The sequence below is a fragment of the Tupaia chinensis genome, unplaced genomic scaffold (genome assembly GCF_000334495.1).
Source record: "Tupaia chinensis unplaced genomic scaffold, TupChi_1.0 Scaffold000549_1, whole genome shotgun sequence".
NCBI lineage: Eukaryota > Metazoa > Chordata > Mammalia > Scandentia > Tupaiidae > Tupaia > Tupaia belangeri.
In genome coordinates this window covers 5404489-5422041 of record NW_006160061.1, presented here as the reverse complement: position 1 = coordinate 5422041, position 17553 = coordinate 5404489, and the positions used below count along the sequence as shown (strand labels likewise).

Here is a 17553-nt window from a genome sequence, read left to right as displayed (position 1 = left end):
GGTCTGGGGGTCTGACATGTGCGGGATGCAGGGTAGGAGGCAGACAGGAATCCAGGACTTGTCACCGAGTGGGCTGAGCGCCAACGAGTGGATGACACATTTCTCTTGGCCTGGGTTGCAGAAGGCGCTGGAGCAGCAGATGGAGAGCCACCGGGAAGCTCACCAGAAGCAGCTGTCCAGACTTCGGGACGAAATTGAGGAGAAGCAGAAAATCATCGATGAGATTCGAGAGTGCGTTGGCCTGGCGTTCGTGGGGCGAGAGGTTGGGCATGGCTCAATAGGTCCTCTCAGGGCAGCCGAGGATGTGGCTGTTAGCCAAGGGCCCTGTTCTCCTTGCCCGGGGCCTCTGTGCTGTGCCTTGGTAACGCAGGGGCTGGGCATGCTGCTTCTGAGGTCTGTTCTCCCATCTGGAGCTGGGCCTCCTGGGCAGGCAGCAGGCAGCAGGCAGGCCCAGCTGCCCTTCCTAGTGCATGCAGGGCAGGGTCATGTTGGTGACTGAGCTGGGTAGGCAAGTGCCCCACTGGGTAGGAGACTGTATGAAGGTAGAGAGAAAACTGGTCCTGCCTTGGGGCATGTGTTAGGGTATAGTCAGCAATGCTGCCAACTCACCCCAACACACACAAACCCACTTCACAGCTCCGGCCACATAGTCACGCGTGTGTACTTCCTAGGGGACCCACAGAGTCGTGCCTGCATGTGAGGAGGTGCCAGTGACCTGCAGGCTGCAGTCAGGATGGTATCGTGGTGGTTTGTCTCTGGTGAAGCCCTCTCCCAGCTGTCCTCTTGCCTTGTTGCAGCCACAGAGGAGCCCCCTGCTCCCTACCACCCTCTCCCTCCCTGATCATTGGCAATGCAAAAGTCACTGAGAAGGACAGTGGGTTCTTAACATTTTAGGGCAGTTTCTGAACTCCTTTGCTGAATGATGTTATTACAAAGAAAACCAGTTGTATGGAAATACAGTTCCATGCACTAACACCCTCCTTCCCCTCCCAAGGGCCCCTCCTCTCCCATATTCTGTAGATGAAGAAGCCATGTGGAAAGCAAGGTTAAGTTATTTACTTAAGGTCACATCGCTAAATAGGAATCAGGCTGGAGTTCCAGTTTAATTCTCCAGACTACTGATGCAAATCTCTTTTCCGTGTATAGGAGCTGCTCACACAGAGCATTTGCATTTTAAAGGAGGAGTCTGGTAACCAGAGCCAAAGTCTAAGTGGGTGTGAAGGCTCTGCAAGTCCCCTGAGGAGAGCACCAGCATCCCTGCACCCCTTCCCCTCGGGGCCTCCCCCATGCCACCTCCATGCCATTGCTGGCATTGTGTTTTCCCCTTCGAGCATGTCTCCTGTTCATTATTCTGGGTAATCACCCTTACAATATTCGGCTGGAGGGGAAGAGAGGGAGGGAGGGCCAGTGAGCGAGTTAGCAGGTGGGAAGCTTCCTTGGCTTGTACCTGTTCAAGTGGACTCTGGGCTCCCTTCCTGTAGTGTGTAATCCACTCCTTTACAGTGGCTTCGGCATGGCTGTACAGAGGGTTTATGAGCCCTGGGCTGATGTAAATGTTGACCAAATGCCCGACCAGATGGCAGCTTTCTGTTTGCCGCACAGCCTGGGCTCTCTACTGCTGGTAATTCACCTCTCTGTGCCCCCTCCTTGAGGGCTCCACAGAGTGAGATGTCCCCATGTCAGCCGAGCATTTGGGCCTGGGAGATGGTTTCAGAACATTTATCAGGGCCAAGTAAGTTTACCTGAGTGAGTGCATGCTTTCAGAGGGAGAGCAAGCAGAATGCTTCTGGGGCTCCCTTTCTCTGTTTTATACTATCAGCCCTTTTTCCATCTCATTATTTTTCTCCCGAAGCTCTTGCACACAAGCAAACTATAAATATACTCTCAAAGCCTTTGTTTCATGCCTCTTAGATGCACCCCAGAAATTAGTTTTCACTGAGCAGGAAAGAAGCTGCGAGGTTGTTCTCTGATCCCTCAAAACCCTCCAGAATTGCTGCCTTTATTGCACAGAACTAATGGGCTTGGAACAGAAGCCTGGTTTTAGCCGATGACTCAGAATTTCAGACCGACATGGAATACATTGCATTTTCTTCTCAATTTCAGTTTGAATCAGAAACTGCAACTGGAGCAGGAGAAGCTCAGTTCTGATTATAACAAGCTGAAAATAGAGGACCAAGAGAGAGAAATGAAACTGGAAAAGCTCTTGTAAGTGTACTTTAAATATTTCCTCTTTTCTCTCATCCCCTGAAATCTTAGAAACTCTACTTTTGTGATTCAGATACCCAGATAGTCGGGGCAGGCTAATTTAAAAACAAACGCCAGCTCTTTGTGTGCTTGTTAGTTTGCTTTATTGATGTATCTGTAGATGCAAATAGTATCTGCTTAAATCTCTGATTTCCCTTTGGCAGTTTATGATTCCTTTATGTTTTTTAGATTGCTCAATGATAAAAGGGAACAAGCCAGAGAAGACCTCAAAGGGCTAGAGGAGACAGTGGTATGTCAAGATTTTTCTCAACTCATGTTAGTCTCAAACACCAGATTCATTTGTTGAATTGTCTGTTGAAAATATCTGTGTGAACCTTTTGTGTGTATTTCAGACATAAAACATCCCGTGGAAAAGTGGGATTTGTAGAATTTATTCCCCATCTCTTGACAGAATTAATCAATCAATCCTCAAAGCTATAACCCTTGGGCTCCCGTCTGAGAATTAAACTGAATTGCAAACCAACCCTCATGTTTAATACAGCCTCTGTGCTTAGCCTTTACTTCCACTCAACATTAACAGAATTTTATTGAGCACCTAGTCAGGGCTGGCCTTCTGTGTGCTAGGGTATACCAGTAGGACACAGAGAGGAGGTCTCTGTCCCCTTACCCCTGTTCTGAGTGGCTTGTGTCCTCACTCTCTCTACTTAGCTTAAGGAGCAACTAACACTGACCGAGGCGCCAGTGTGCAGCCAGAGGTCTAGCTTGAACAACCATCTACCCGTAGAGTGAAGGACGTCGGGTGTTTTCAAAGGACGCCAGGCCTTTTAGGTGCAGAGGACTATGGGAGAGGCTGACTGTGAAGGAAGCTGAACTGAAGCCATGAAATTGCTTCATCTACATCTGTTTTACCAGAAAAGCGATACCCATAATTATAGATAATTATAGAAATTCAGAAAAATATTGAACATTAGAATTTTACTATATTCACACCAGCCAGAGAGAAATGATATTTCAGGATTTCTAAATTTCTACCCATGAACTTCCGTTCACTCTCCCACCCCCCCATCCCCGCCTTCGACGTCCTCACAGACGTGCGGTCTTTTCCCTCCGCCTCTCAGTCACACCCGCGGCTCACACCCACGTCTCACGCTCAGACATGTACACACACAGCACACAGTGATCACGGCAGAGTCCCTTGCTCTCACGGTCTCAGACCTGTGCTCAGTCACGCACGGGCACTTGCAGCACACTCAGTGCACACCCGTAGCTGACACTCGTCACATGCTCACTGGTGGTCGCCCACACGCTCTCACTTGCACAGACATGCACGTGTTCATTTACTCCTTACCCTCACGCCCACATTCAGTCACTCCCACACCCGCTCCTCACGCCTACCCCTGTGCACAGATGCTGTCATCCACTACTGTCCCCCAGCATCCTCACATGCAGACACACACACACACTTGCTCACTCACGCCACTCCGTACTCATTCACTCTCACTCTCTTCCCACAGACCTTCACTCACACTCATCCTCACACTCATGAATGTGATATTTAAAGAATATTTAACCAGCTTTTTTGCCTTTTGTGATGTTTGAATATGTATGACTATTTTATGTTATTTTATTGCCAGAGGGTGCATGTGCTCACCAGAGAGCTTTATAGAACTGGAGAGAAAGAGAGAAAGCAACCCCTACTGGGGTGTGGTCACACTGCAGTCCTTTTTCCTTCATTTCTTCTCCCTGTCAAGATTTTGGACACACGCACACATGCCCAGCTTGTTTTTTAAGCTGCCAGAGCCAGGACTAGAACCACAGTGGGCTATGTGGGGTTTGGGGCTTAGATGCTGCCCCATGAGATCAGCCCTGAATAGGTCTCTTTCTTCTTCTTTTTTTTTAATTTTCAGATTTTTGCCACGTGCACTTGCTGGAGAGAGACAGTGAAAGGGAAAGTGAGAACTCACCCCCAAGGGGGATGGCCACACCACAATAGCATCTCCTCCATTCTCCTTCAGGGGTTCTGACTACACACGCACACTCGCCTGGCGTGACTTTCTAGCCGCCAGGTTCAGGACTTGGACTATGGCTGACCACGTGGGAGTCCCGCACCCCAACCACCATCCCGCCTGTTGGCCCCTCAATACCTCCTCTGAACATCACATTTTCCTGACTAGCCTCTCCATACCTTCCCACTGTTCTTTCTCTTTTCCTCCACATGTATGTGCTCGCAATTCCACGCTCACCTGGTGTGCTCACACTTGTTTCCTCAGGCTGTTCCCTGACAGGCACACTCAGCCCTCACACACACGTGGACACACCCACTGCCACAGCGGCCCCCACATTCTCTCACTGCTCCCACCACCACCCGCGTCACACATACACACCTTCAAATCCATATTGAAAGCCTGCAGTGGGTGCCGCTGTAGACTCAGATGTTTTTACTCCACCAAACTGCAAATACTTTTCAGAAACAGGCTTGTCCTCGGCGGACCATTCTTTAGCAAGGCCTGTGCTGTGTTTGGGTCGGGTAGGTGGAGGACAGTTTGCTTCCAGGACTGAAGTCTATGAAGCCCACTGCCGGGGACGAGGGTGGGAAAGGCCAATGGGCTGTCTGGGCATCTTGGGTCCCCAGTCATCCATCCTGCTATAATGGGACACTGTCTGGCTCTGGGGCTGGACCCTGCCTCCTGCCATGTGGAAGGGCCTTATATTGCCACCTCTGGTCCCACCTTCACTCCCGTAGTAATAGAAAGCTGAGCCTTGAGTGTCACGTGGAGGGCAGTGGCCTGTGATGGGAAGTGAATCAGCGGGTGGGGGAATGAGAATGAAAATGACAACGATGGAGGAAAAATCATTGTCCTGGAAGCCAGTGTTCACTGCCTAAGTGGACATGTGTGTTAACTCCTAAGCTATTTTACATATCTTTAACTGCTTCTCCCCAACCACTTCTTACTGAATCCACCTAAAATGAAACAAAAACAAGAGGAAGTTGCCTAACTCAAGATCCCACTTTTGGTGTTCACAGCCCACGGAAAGGCCTGGCCTTGGATAAGACACGGTGTCTTCTCCTGTCATTTCCCTTGGGCTGTGGCATCGGAGATGGAAATATGAATTGTGGTTGCAGCTCAACAGTAGTGAAATGACAGAGGCAGGAGGGCGAGCGTGAGGGCAGGCACAGGCATTCGGGAGCAGGTCTCTGACTCGCTCTGGTGGGGCGGGGGCCCGTGTGTGCGCATTGTGAGCTCTGCACTGCACCTGCACCGGGAGGTGGCTCAGCTCACGCGATATCTGCCAGCACATTACTCATAATAACATCCATTCGGCTCCCTGCAGAAAGTAATTTACCTCATCTGAGGCTGCAATTGAGTGCACGTGCTGCTTATTTCAACACGGAATTGGACCCGGTAACAAGACCTTAAATTAACAGGGAGCCTTTGTTCCAAGAAACTTAGTGTTTCTAAAACTTATAGCCAGTTTCTTCCCCCTTTTTTTTTTGGTGAGCTTATATGTATACAAGCTGTATCTGCCGATATTCTGTGTTGGACTAGGTCAATTTGGACAAATAGAAACATTTAAATGGGGAGTTTCTCTCTTCTTCCTTACAGGAAAGTATTTTGCAAGAAATTAAGCATACATTTTGAAGTAAATACAGGGAGACTTGAACAGATGGAAACATTATTTTGATTTTCTGTTCTTGTTAACAAAGATCACCAAGTTTGGCTCAGACCCTTGGCTCAGCAGTCTCTGTATTCTGAAGGGTTTATTTGTAGAAAATAGTCCAAAGTGAAGGAGAAAAATGCCTCCTCGAAGTTAATTGTATACCAACAACAAAAGGAAACGATAAAGCCTAAATGAGGAAGTGGTTTTTGTAATATGAAATATGAACCTCAATAAATTAATACTAGCAATATTTATTGAGCATCGACTATGTACTGGAAACTGTTCTAACAGTTTGATAAGGCCCATCTCATTTAATCTTGACAACGATGAGGCAGCTTGTCCAGGGCCGCCCGGTTGGAAAATTCACAAAATGCCTCATGCTTAGTTCGGTGATGTAACGCACACAGATGTGGGCATGGGCCACAGGAGGGGCAGGAATGTGAAAATCGCCAGTTTTAGGTTAAGGTGAGAGAAATTAGGCTAACATTTCATGTAAGCTTGTTGGTATTATATTGACATACAGTGTTATGTGATAAATAGGAATAAAGGAACCCACTCTGATACGACATAGCCCACTAACAATTTTTGTGAGAAAACCTGAATTTTTGTGGTGGAGAAAAAAAAATGGTCTCCATTGAGAGCACAGCAGACAAGCAACTCACCGTCTGGGGTCCCAGTTTCTGTACCTTGGAGTGCTCTTTACAGTGACACCGGGGCAAGGGCGGATGTGGGTGGGCGAGTCGTAGGAAGCGTGGCACACTCCGTGCCAACAGTGAGCTTGGAAAGCTATTGCGGAGACGTCGGGGGTCGGGGCTCTGATGCCAAATGTGTCGTAATTCACTTTTCCTAAGTGGCATTAAAAACATCTTCTCCTCCAGTCCAGAGAATTGCAGACGCTTCATAATCTTCGTAAACTCTTCGTCCAAGATCTGACCACCCGCGTTAAAAAAGTAAGTTCTGTTTTGTCTGAGTGGAAAAGAACATGTAGAAAAATATAAAACATGACCAGGAAGAATCACTTCAACTTGAAGAAGTATCACTTACTTAAATTGGGCTGGTTATGCTTAACAATTAATTCCTTCATGCCATAGAATGTTATTAAAAGGATATGCTGGGGGCAAAAACATACTGGGGAACATTTTCCCATCCGAGTTTTTTCTTCTCAGTGAAAGGAAGTTATAATGCATTTCTTGGCCTTCATTTCAACTGAACAAATGTTTATCTAGCTCCTATTGTCTGAAAGTCACAGCTCTTTTTTTCTATCTTATTTTAAATTATTTTTATAATTAAGAAAATCATTTATTATTTTAAAAATTTCTATAGGGCATGTGCACTCACCAGAGAGAGAGAGAGAGAGAGAGAGAGAGAAAGTGAGAACACCACCAGGTCTGGGACTTGAACTGTGGTCTGTCATGAGGAAGTTCAGTGCCTCAAGTACCACACCACCTGCTGGTCCTTATTTTTTTTTTTTTAATTGTCAGAGGGCACATGCATTTGCCAGAGGGACACAGAGAGGGAGAGGAAGTTGGAGAAAGTATCTCTCATGGAGAATGGTCATGCCATAATCTCTTCTCCATCTCTCCATCCTATTGGGATTCTGGGTACACACGCAGACGTTTTTGCTATAGGTTGCATGTGCTTGCCAAAAAGACAAAGAGAGACAGAAAGTGAGAAATCACCCCCCCAGGGGGGATGGCCACGCCGCAATCCCTTCTCCTCTACTCTCCTCTCAGGATCTTGGGCATGCACGCACACATGCCTGGCGTGAGTTTAAGCCTCGTGTCCAGGACTTGAACCGTGGTAGACTACATGGGAGTCTAGCGATATAGCCATTACACCAAGCTGGTCTCCCAGCAAGTTTTTCAAGCTGCTGAGGCCAGGAGTCAGACTGGTAGGTCAGCCATATGGGATCCAGTTTCCTTATCCACTAGGCCACAGAGCCAGCCCCAAAGCCAGGACTGCTGATGCCGAAATATCTAGAGCAGTCTGTCAGACAGCATTGTCCTGAAGCCTGGACAACTCACACCAGGAGAGCCTCATATCTGTCTGTCAGGAGGCCAGTAGGGGCGAGACCAGAGTTGCCAGAGCACTTCGGCATCCAGTCTTTTCATCGCTTTTCCCGGTACCCATGGAAGTGGTGTTTCATACTCGCATTTTGCAGATGTGGGGGTATAACCTGCCCATTATTGTATCACTGGAAAGGGGCAGAGATGGGTTTGGAACCAGGTTTGTGAGAGTTTCAACCTGAGCAGCTTTGGTCCTCACGCTGCCTGCGGTGGTCTCGGGGAGATCTTACGCAGATTCATTACAGCAACTCCCCACACGGCTTGCAGAGGCTTAAGGGAGGAGTGGCAGGTGGTTAGCCAGAGGCTACTCTGTCAAAATGTTTACAAGCAATGGCCACATCCACAGATGTGACAGGCTGGAAGGATGGTTTATTTAAGAGCAGCATGTCCACATGTGTGTAAACGCCTGTGTGTGTTTGAGTGTGTGCACATGAGTGCATGCATGTGTGTCTGTGTGAAGGAACCAAGGGGAAGAGGTCAAATGTAGTAGAAATGGGGTAATGGATGGAGTCAGGTCTGAGAAAGACAGAGTTAATCATGTGGGTAGACAAATCGGGCTTGGTAAGGAGAAGGGATGCCTGGGCAGGAGCAGCGAGTCCAGGTGCAGGCATTCGCAGGACCGTATATGACAGTGGAAGATTGAGTCTGATGACTCAGTCTTGCTTAATGTAGCACCTTGATTCTCGGCAGAGAGGAGGAAATGGGGCACAAGGAGCCTAGAGAGGGGGTTCGCTACAGTTGAGTACAGGGTTGCTGTGCCTCGTGTGAGTGTCCAGCGAGGGACAGAAACAGGGTATGGTATGGTCCCCGACGGCGTGGCTCTAGTGAGTTTAGACTCTGAGAATGAATATGAAGAAAGCAAGCAGAGAACGAGGAGTGATTTCAAGGCCTGAGTGGCCGGGGTCAGGCAGGTAGTGACCACTGAGCAAGCACAGTACAGCTGACTGGGACCTGGACCAGGTAGGAGAGTGGGACAGAGGTGATGGCAGGGGGAGACTTGAGGTGGGGAGGGCACCTGACCAGAAATATGATGAGGACTGAACATCTCCATCTGAGGGAGGAGGTGGAGGCCCCATCAGACTCAGACAGAACCCTGGTCGAGGGAAAGTTAAAAGCTTGAGACTGAATTCCCTGATTTCATTATCGAAAACTCTAGAAACTACTTCCTTTTAGACCAGTGATTCTCACATGGCATAAGCTGTCAACTGGTTTAAAAATGTAAATTCTCAGACCCAGCCCAGAACTCATGACTCAGAAACTAGGGATGGGCCCAGCAATCTGCGTTTTAACAAGCTCCTTCAGGGATTCCAATGCAGACTTGAGCTTGAGAACCCCCCTGCTTTAGGCTGGAGAGTTGCAGATTTGAGATGTTCACACAGAGGCACTTCACAACATTTGAAGAAAAGTGTAATTTAAGTGTAAGTTTATTCTGGTTTCCAAACTATGAAGTGCACAACAGTTTCTATAATACACATCTTCCATGACCTTTTTTTAATTGAAATTTATTTATTTATTTGTTTATTTGTATTATTTATTTATTTAAATTTGACCAGAGACAGAGAGAGAGAGAGAGAGAGAGAGAAAGGAAGCTCCCAGGTCCAGGACTTGACCCTGGTTGGTCATGTGGGAATCCAGTGCCTTTAAGCACCACGCCACCTACCAACCCCCCATGACCTTTTGGAAGACCCCCACAAATAGCCATGACCTCTCAAGAGGATGGTGATGTCTTCTATAACCAATGAAGCAGATACGCTTTGGCCATCCTTGAACTCCAGGTCATTTGCATATGTGTTTCCCAGCTTATCTGTCCCACTCCGTTTGCCAGAAGCAGTGTTTTGCCAGTTTCAGGATCTGATTTATATAAGGGTTTACCTAGCACCTGGATGCCATGGCTGGTTTGAGAATGATGCTTTAAGGAACTTCATAGAATTGGAAGCCAAAGGTACAAGCAGAGGCCATTGTGATCCTCTGGCAGGACCATAAGCGCTTGCTTACAAACTCGGTGACTCGTCTCATTGTGATGCTTGAGGTCAAACTTGGGTTTTGGTTTTATATTTTCTTATTGTTTTTTCCTAATGAGTTTAGGAATGCCCTCTTTGAAAAGAAAAGTCTCAACCAACCTGCAGGGAAGAGGTCTATTTTACTAGAGATGATCCATAACTTTCCAAAGCAGATTCGAAGGTCCCCCCCAAGCCCTCTAAAAAATAGCTCCTCCTTATAACACTTTTGATACCAACTAAGGAATTTATCTGAGAAATTTGTGGAGTCTAAACTTTTAGAACCTTTTTCTTCCTCTTTTTGAGAAATTTTTGCTATAGGGTGCTCACGCTCTCCAGAGACAGAGAAACAGAAAACGAGAAATCACCCCCCACGGGGGATGGCCATGCTGCAACCCCTTCTCCTCCAACCCCCTCCCAGAATTTTGGGCATGGATGCACACACTCCTGGCATGACTTTTAAGCTGCTGGCCCGGAACTTGAATCATAGTCGACTCCGTGGGAACCTAGCGACCTAACCATTACACCCTCCGCTGCTCCCTAGAACCTTTCTTAGCTTTTATTTTCAGAACACCCTTTGTTGGGAGGTGGGGACTAGGAACGTTTTTCTTTTTAAAGACGGTTTCAAATGTGTCATCCACATCATACTGGGGTGGAGGGAGGGCAGTGTGACAGCCAGTCCTGCTGACCCCTTGCTGTCGCTGCAGAGCGTAGAGTTGGACAGTGATGACGGAGGGGGCAGTGCCGCCCAGAAGCAGAAAATTTCCTTCCTGGAAAACAACCTGGAGCAGCTCACTAAGGTTCACAAGCAGGTAGGGGAGTTCTGCCGCTTTCTCGGCTTCCTTTCCCACCCTGGAAGAGAGCCCTGCTGGGGTTGGTTCCATGGGAAGCCAGGTCTGAGGCCGAAGGTGAAAGGACGGCAGGGCACCAGAGAGCATGAGTGCTCTAAAGGGCCTGAGAAATCCCGCCCTCAGCCACTTCCTTTCTCCAGTATATAAAAGACTGTCTCTTACTGAAGCCACGTGTAAGTAATCGAGTTTAAGTGCTTGAGTTTCAGGGGACAAGGGGTTCTTTTCATTCTACCTCCACCCCTGACTTGGACCCCAATGACCTCAGTGTCTCCTGTGACGACTCTGAAGCATCTCTGTGGATCCGGAAGCCCCATGCAATGCAAAATGGATGCCACTAAGAGGTTCAGGTCCCTTGTTTTTACAGACGAGGAAACAGACGGGCAGAGGAAGTGGCTTGTTTCATCTCACAGTGGGAGAGCTGGGACGGGAGCCAGCGTCCTCTGTGGTCTGTCACCTTCCTGGTGATCTTGGGTACCCTGTCATATCTTTGCGATGCCCTGGCCTTTGTCTGGAGTGGCAGCGGTGACAACTATGTCCAGACCTACCTGTGATTACGCAGCTTGTTTGTCTAAAATCTCTTGTGTTTAACTGCTGGCGTGTCCCGACTCCTTTCCCTCGTGAGGGTTGGGATGTGAGGGAAGGGACCCCACATTTTGGACCAGATGGCTGAGGCGATGTCGTTTCTCTTTGACTTCTTAAGTCGTCTTCACCATTGCTGTGGATGGCACTTTTCCCTAGAGGGAGGATGACACATTCAAGATGGTTGAAGCCATTCAAGCAAATTGTTGATGAGAGATGTAAAAGCAGAAACTGCCAAGAAGCTTGAAATAGGGCTCTGAAATTCATTATTTTATTCATGAACTCAATGAATATTTATTAAGAACCTGCTCTCCTCCAGGCAGCGGAGCTGGCGTTGGGGTAAACAAAGCAGCTCACTTTTGTATCACACTTCCCAATGTTCAGAACTTTTCTTGATCCACCTGGATTCCACAAATGGCCCTATTATGTGGTATTCTCTCCTTTATAGATGAGAAGCCTGGCATTTGTGGTGAGCAAATGACTTTTACAATTTAGATGGCCAGGAAATAACAGCCCACTCTTAACCCGGGCTGTTGCTTCCTAATTGTGAGTCTTAGGTAAGAAAATAGGAGCAGAATCTCGGGATCCCTGTTAACTCCTGGATATACTGCGAAGCCGGGTCCAGTCATAGGCCACCACAGACAGTGGTTTTGCATGAAAGGGTGCCTTCGGGGAGCCCCAGAATGTGCATATTTTCCCTTCCTTTCTTCCCCTTCAATTTGCCAGAAGACGTGTGCGCTCATTGGAGAGAGAGAGAAAGAAAATGAGAAAGCACAACCCCCGCCCCTGGGGGGACGGTCACGTGCAATCCCTTCTCCTCCATTTCTCCCTCCTTTGGGGATTTTGGGTGCACACAGACATGTGCCCAGCATGTTTTCACGATGCCCCTGCTCAGGACTTGAATGGTGCAGTTGGCAATGTGGGGTCCAGCCTCCTTAACCAACACTGCACTGACTGGCCCACATGCATGCTGTTTCACAACTGGCTTTGAACTGCCTATGAATTTCTCGGATTTCCCACGCTAATGTTCTAGTAGTAAATTTTATCGCATTATCCTTCCCTCCCCAACACACATCCAAACAAAAGAGGAGGAAAGTCCTATTCCACAGTGAAAGTTCTTCGTGGCTAGAAATGACTTAATTTTATGTTTCACTCCACTTGCTATTGTCCCTCATTCTGTGCGCCTCGTGAATCATGTGCTCAGCGAACCTGAGCCCCAGGGGACGGAATCTTTCTTTACTCTGTGGTCCTGTGGACCGTCAAACTGACCTCTCGCAAAGGATGTCGGTCGGCCCTGAGTCTGCTCCTAGCTGTCCCACTTCTCCTGCACAGCCTCCCTGGTAACCCACCACCCTTCCTCTGTTCACCCCAGCTGGTCCGGGACAATGCAGACCTACGCTGTGAGCTTCCCAAGCTGGAGAAGCGGCTGCGGGCCACGGCCGAGCGTGTCAAGGCCCTGGAGAGTGCTCTGAAGGAGGCCAAGGAGAATGCCATGCGGGACCGCAAGCGTTACCAGCAGGAGGTGGATCGCATCAAGGAGGCGGTGCGGGCCAAGAACATGGCCAGGAGGGCGCACTCTGCCCAGATTGGTATGTACTAGGTGCTGCTAGCACTCAGGGACTCTGGTGTGAAGGTGGCCTCTCATCTAGGACCCTACCAGAGGTGAAGGTGGTGCCAGGCCCACCTGGAACATCTGCGAGGCTGTTCCACTTAGCCCTTATAGCACTGCATCCTAACAGAATGGGGGTGTCAGGAGCTGCCTTGTTTCCTTTTAGGTATTTCAGCAGGCACCGCATGGTCTTCAAAGCTGCAGGGCAGAGCGGAGAAGCCCGCCCAGGGTTGCAGATCTAAAGGCAGAGGTCTGAAAGGGAAGGTGCACTCTGAGAAACGCTGACCTATTCCAGATATTTCTCAGCGGGGTGAAGGACCCTGGTGTTCTACTGCAGGCAGGATCAGAAGGAGCCTGTGGGTAGCTCAAGCCTCAGCAAAAGCCACTTGCAAGCTCAGTTTGCAGTCACGCTGGCATTACTGAGCAGGGAGAGGCGACAATGTGGCACAGGCCTGCAGACGCCTGGAGTCCCGGGCCCTGTGTGTCTGTGTGATTTGGGCATTTTGCCCACAAAGAAAATGAAGATGCAGCTACTGAGTCATAGTTCCCAGCGTAAACCACAGGGATAAAGGGGATTTAGGGATGTGCTCTGAAGTTTACTTTTTGTTGTTTTAATGGAAGCATCTCTAATAACATGTACTACCGCTTCCCATCAGATATTGCCATGTAGATGTATTGTAAACCGGGAACTTCATGTTCCTGGCTTTAAAATCATACCTTAGATTAGTAGTTCATTGGCTTTACTGGATCTTATACCTTCGAGAATCTGCTGAAAACTATGGACCCCTTTCCCCACAAAAACACATGACAGGTATAATTCTGTTTCTAATTCGGGGGCTGATTCCAATTTCAATTTCCTCATTGAAATCCTTTGCGGAGTTACCTCAGATAAAACTGAAAGTCCTCTGTGTTTAATTTTTCTCAGCCTGAATTAACAATAAACTAGGTGATGTGTAAGTTCTCTCTGCCCCCTAAATGTTGAGTGCCCTGGCGTTTCTCACTTCACTGATAGAAGGGCGAAGCTTCGTCAGGAACGTCGGGTGGTTGGTAAGAATCGTCACGTTGGCAGCATTGTGACTCTTGGTCGTCTCGTGGGACCTATCAATATCTGCCTTGCTGGAAGCCCTTTCTGAGTGTCTGTTCTCTCTCCTTTCTTTTGGTTGCATGTAGCCAAGCCCATCCGTCCTGGACACTATCCCGCATCATCGCCCACAGCCGTCCATGCCATCCGAGGGGGAGGAGGTGGCTCTGCAAACTCCACTCACTACCAGAAGTAAATACAAAGTGAGTCCTGGTGTCTGGGGTGGTCCCTTTGGGAGCAGCCCTGGGCGTATCCAGAGGAAGTGACTTTTTGGCTTTCCAGAGCACCTGCCTGGCTACTTCAGCCACACGAGCATGGCCCCACAGCAAAGAGGAGTTCGGATCATTCCATGAAAGGCCCTGGGACCTCTAGGGGATCAGAGGGCTAAGCCTACCCTCGCCTCTGTTTGGAGCCCGGGGATCTTATAGCTGAGGCCTCACGGGGCTGGGCAGGATCCTGAGCCACACCTGGTTTGATCACCTCTAGGGATAGGTGAGGTGTGGTGAGTGACTCACCTGAGCTTTCTTTTATATGTAGGACTCCTCTATAGCTGGCATCCGACAAGGCATTACCTGTTTGGCAACTACTTTTACCTGAGCAGGCAGAAGTGGGGGTTGCTATCAGTCTCAGGAAATGAATTTTTTTTTAAGGTTTTGCTATAGACGCATGTGCTCACCAGAGAGAGACAGTAAGAAGGAAACTGAGAAGTCACCTCCAGGGGGGATGGCCATACCACAGTCCGTCCCTTCTCCTCTATTCTCCTCCCTGGGATTTAGGGCATGTACACACATGTGCCTGGCAAGATTTTTAAACCACCAGGTCTGGGACTTGAACTGAGGTTGGCCATTTGGAAGTTCAGTGTCTTAATCACCATGTCACCCATTGACCCTTTCAGGAAGTGGATTTATAAAGGAGCCTGACAATAGAAGGTCATTTTTATAATTACTGTCTGAACTTAACAAGTGAGTTTTGTTTGTTTGAAGAGAGATTTTTGCTATTGGTTACACGCACTTACTGGAGAGACAGAAAGAAAAAGTGAGAAATCACTCCCCAGGGGGGATGGCCATGCTACAATCCTTTATCCATTCTTCTCTCAGGCTTTTGGGCATGCACACATATGTGCCTGGGATGAGTTTCAAGCCTCTGGGTTCAGGACTCAAACCATGATCAACCACATGGGAGTCCAGTGTGTAAACTACTATGCCACCTTCTGGCCCCTATAAGTAGGCTTTTTAAAACTTGTGCTGGGCCAGGAGGTGGCATGGAGGTTGAGGCAGATCCTGCATGGCCAACTGCACAGTTCAAGTCCTGAACTGGTGGTTGAAAATTTCACTGGGTGTATATATACGTGTGTCCAAAATCCTCAGAGGAGAATGGAGAAGGGAGTGTGGCATAGCCCCAAGGGAGGTGATTTCTCATCGTCTCTCTCTCTCTCTCTGTCTCTCTCTAGTGAGCATATATACCCCATAGCAAACTTAAAATAAAGAAGAATTGTGCTAGGGTATATCCACGTGGGTTCACACCACTTTTTCTTTTGAGATGGTGGTCTGTAAGCTTCTCTGCCACAGCCCACATGCCCAGCATTGTCTACCAGCCAAACAGGAAGAAAGTGGTAGGCTTTAGAAGAGAAAGAGCAAATCCCACATCTTGTGATATAAATGGAAAAGAGAGGTTACTGGTTAGGTAAGACAGACAACCGGGTGGCCACAAGCTTTGTTTTGAAAAGTTATGAACCTGTGGATGGGAGGAGGTGGCTTCAAACATTGTCCTTGGCCTCCAAGTCCTTACTAGGAAGCTAGCCCATAGGCAGGTGTGCTTGCATAGTGAAGCTGTGGTGATCAAGGGCACTCGGGAAAGTGGCGATTCTTCATCCAGCCCATCGCACCAGACCTAGAAAGAGGATCCAATTCCCCATACCTGATGCCAATTCAACTTTTTTTTTTTTTTTGGAGAGGTTTTTGCCATAGGGCGCGTGCGCTCACCAGACACAGAGAGACAGAGAGACAGAAAGCGAGAAATCACCCCCCAGGGGGGGATGGCCACGCCACAATCCCTTCTCCTCCATTCTCCTCTTGGGATCTTGGGCACGCACGCACACCCGCCTGGCGTGAGTTTTAAGTCATCAGGCCCGGGACTCGAACCGTGGTTGACTACATGGGAGTCCAGCAACACAGCCATTATGCTAGCTCCTGGTCCCAACTTTCGTTTAAGAGAGGCAGGCTCTTTTATGCCCAGATCAAATGACGACCAAACAGAGCAAAGATTGTTTCCACGTGAATCAGTTATTGCATTGCACGTACACACACACACACACACACACACACTCACGCACACAGATAAATGAGCAAACAGACAATGAGAGAAGTAAAAGATAAGAGACAAAGGAAGGAAAACCATGGAAGTTCCAAGTGTTAGTAATGAACAGAACTCCAGGCATCCACTGGAGGAATCTGTCAATGGTCCAGGAGACCAGTCCTCTCAAGGTGACACTCAAATGGGTCTGGAATGCCTTCAAGTCATCAACGATGAGGCCCAGGGACTGTCCAGTCAGTCAGAGCCCAGGCAGCTGATGCCTTATTGAGAGGATACTTGAAAAGTGTGGAGTCGCAGGGCGGTGTATCGCAGATAACACTTCAAAGGCATTGATATGTATAGCCCCAAAGACATGCTAGCTCAGCTTCCAGATTCCTTTGTGGAGGGAAAGGTCTCGAAGCCCACCAGCTCACTTTGCATACTGACATAGATTTATCAGCGTGGCTAGCAGTGACTCGGCTCAGTTATAGCTTGTATTATAGGATAAAAATTCACATACTCAAAATGGAGTTATATCGTTAAGCCATTCTGCAGAGTTAGCATTGCTGAAGTATAGTCATGAATAAAATGTAAGCTCCCATAGGTTCAGTGAGAATTGTAAGACTGCAGTATACAATCATATTCCAGTCCTTTTTTTTTTCTTTTCTTGGAGAGGTTTTTGCTATAGGGTGCATGCGCTCACCAGACAGACAGAGAGAGACAGAGAAATAGAAAGCGAGAAATCACCCCCCAGGGGGGATAACCAAGCCACAATCCCTTCTCTTCCATTCTCCTCTGGGGTCTTGGGGATCCACGGACACGTGCCCTGCATGAGTTTAAGCCACTGGGTCCGGGACTCGAACCGCGGTCAACTAATGTGGGAATCCAGCGACATAGCCATTACGCTAACTGCTGGTCCCTCCTAGTCCTTTTTGCATCAAGGTAAGAGGGCAAATGTAGGGCTGGAGCCTTCCTTGGTTAGAAATGACAGCATCGCCAAGGCTCAGCCTAAAACTCCAAGGAGGACACTGAGGTGGCTGCCTTCAGAGACATTTCTCCTGTGGTGGCCTGGGCAGTGCTGAGGAGCAGGCCAGAACTGGCCAGATGAGCAGAAGGAGAACAGGCTGAGGCCGCGGGAGCCCAGCCCCTGCCGATCCCTATAGGGGTGGCCGGGAAACGTCTTGGCGGGGGGTCCCACCTAGGCAGGCACAGC

General features: G+C 48.5%; 1 protein-coding gene across 1 annotated transcript in view; it reads left to right on the top strand.

The window, feature by feature from the left end:
* KIF5C (kinesin family member 5C) overlaps window positions 1-17553 on the top strand; it is a 192712-nt gene that overhangs the window by 158394 nt on the left and 16765 nt on the right. The window contains exons 19-25 of the mRNA XM_006157647.3: window positions 122-231; window positions 2104-2205; window positions 2434-2494; window positions 6744-6815; window positions 10636-10740; window positions 12731-12947; window positions 14138-14251. Coding sequence (XP_006157709.1) covers window positions 122-231; window positions 2104-2205; window positions 2434-2494; window positions 6744-6815; window positions 10636-10740; window positions 12731-12947; window positions 14138-14244 — 774 coding nt within the window. The 3' untranslated portion in view covers window positions 14245-14251. The remainder of the gene's footprint in view (window positions 1-121; window positions 232-2103; window positions 2206-2433; window positions 2495-6743; window positions 6816-10635; window positions 10741-12730; window positions 12948-14137; window positions 14252-17553) is intronic.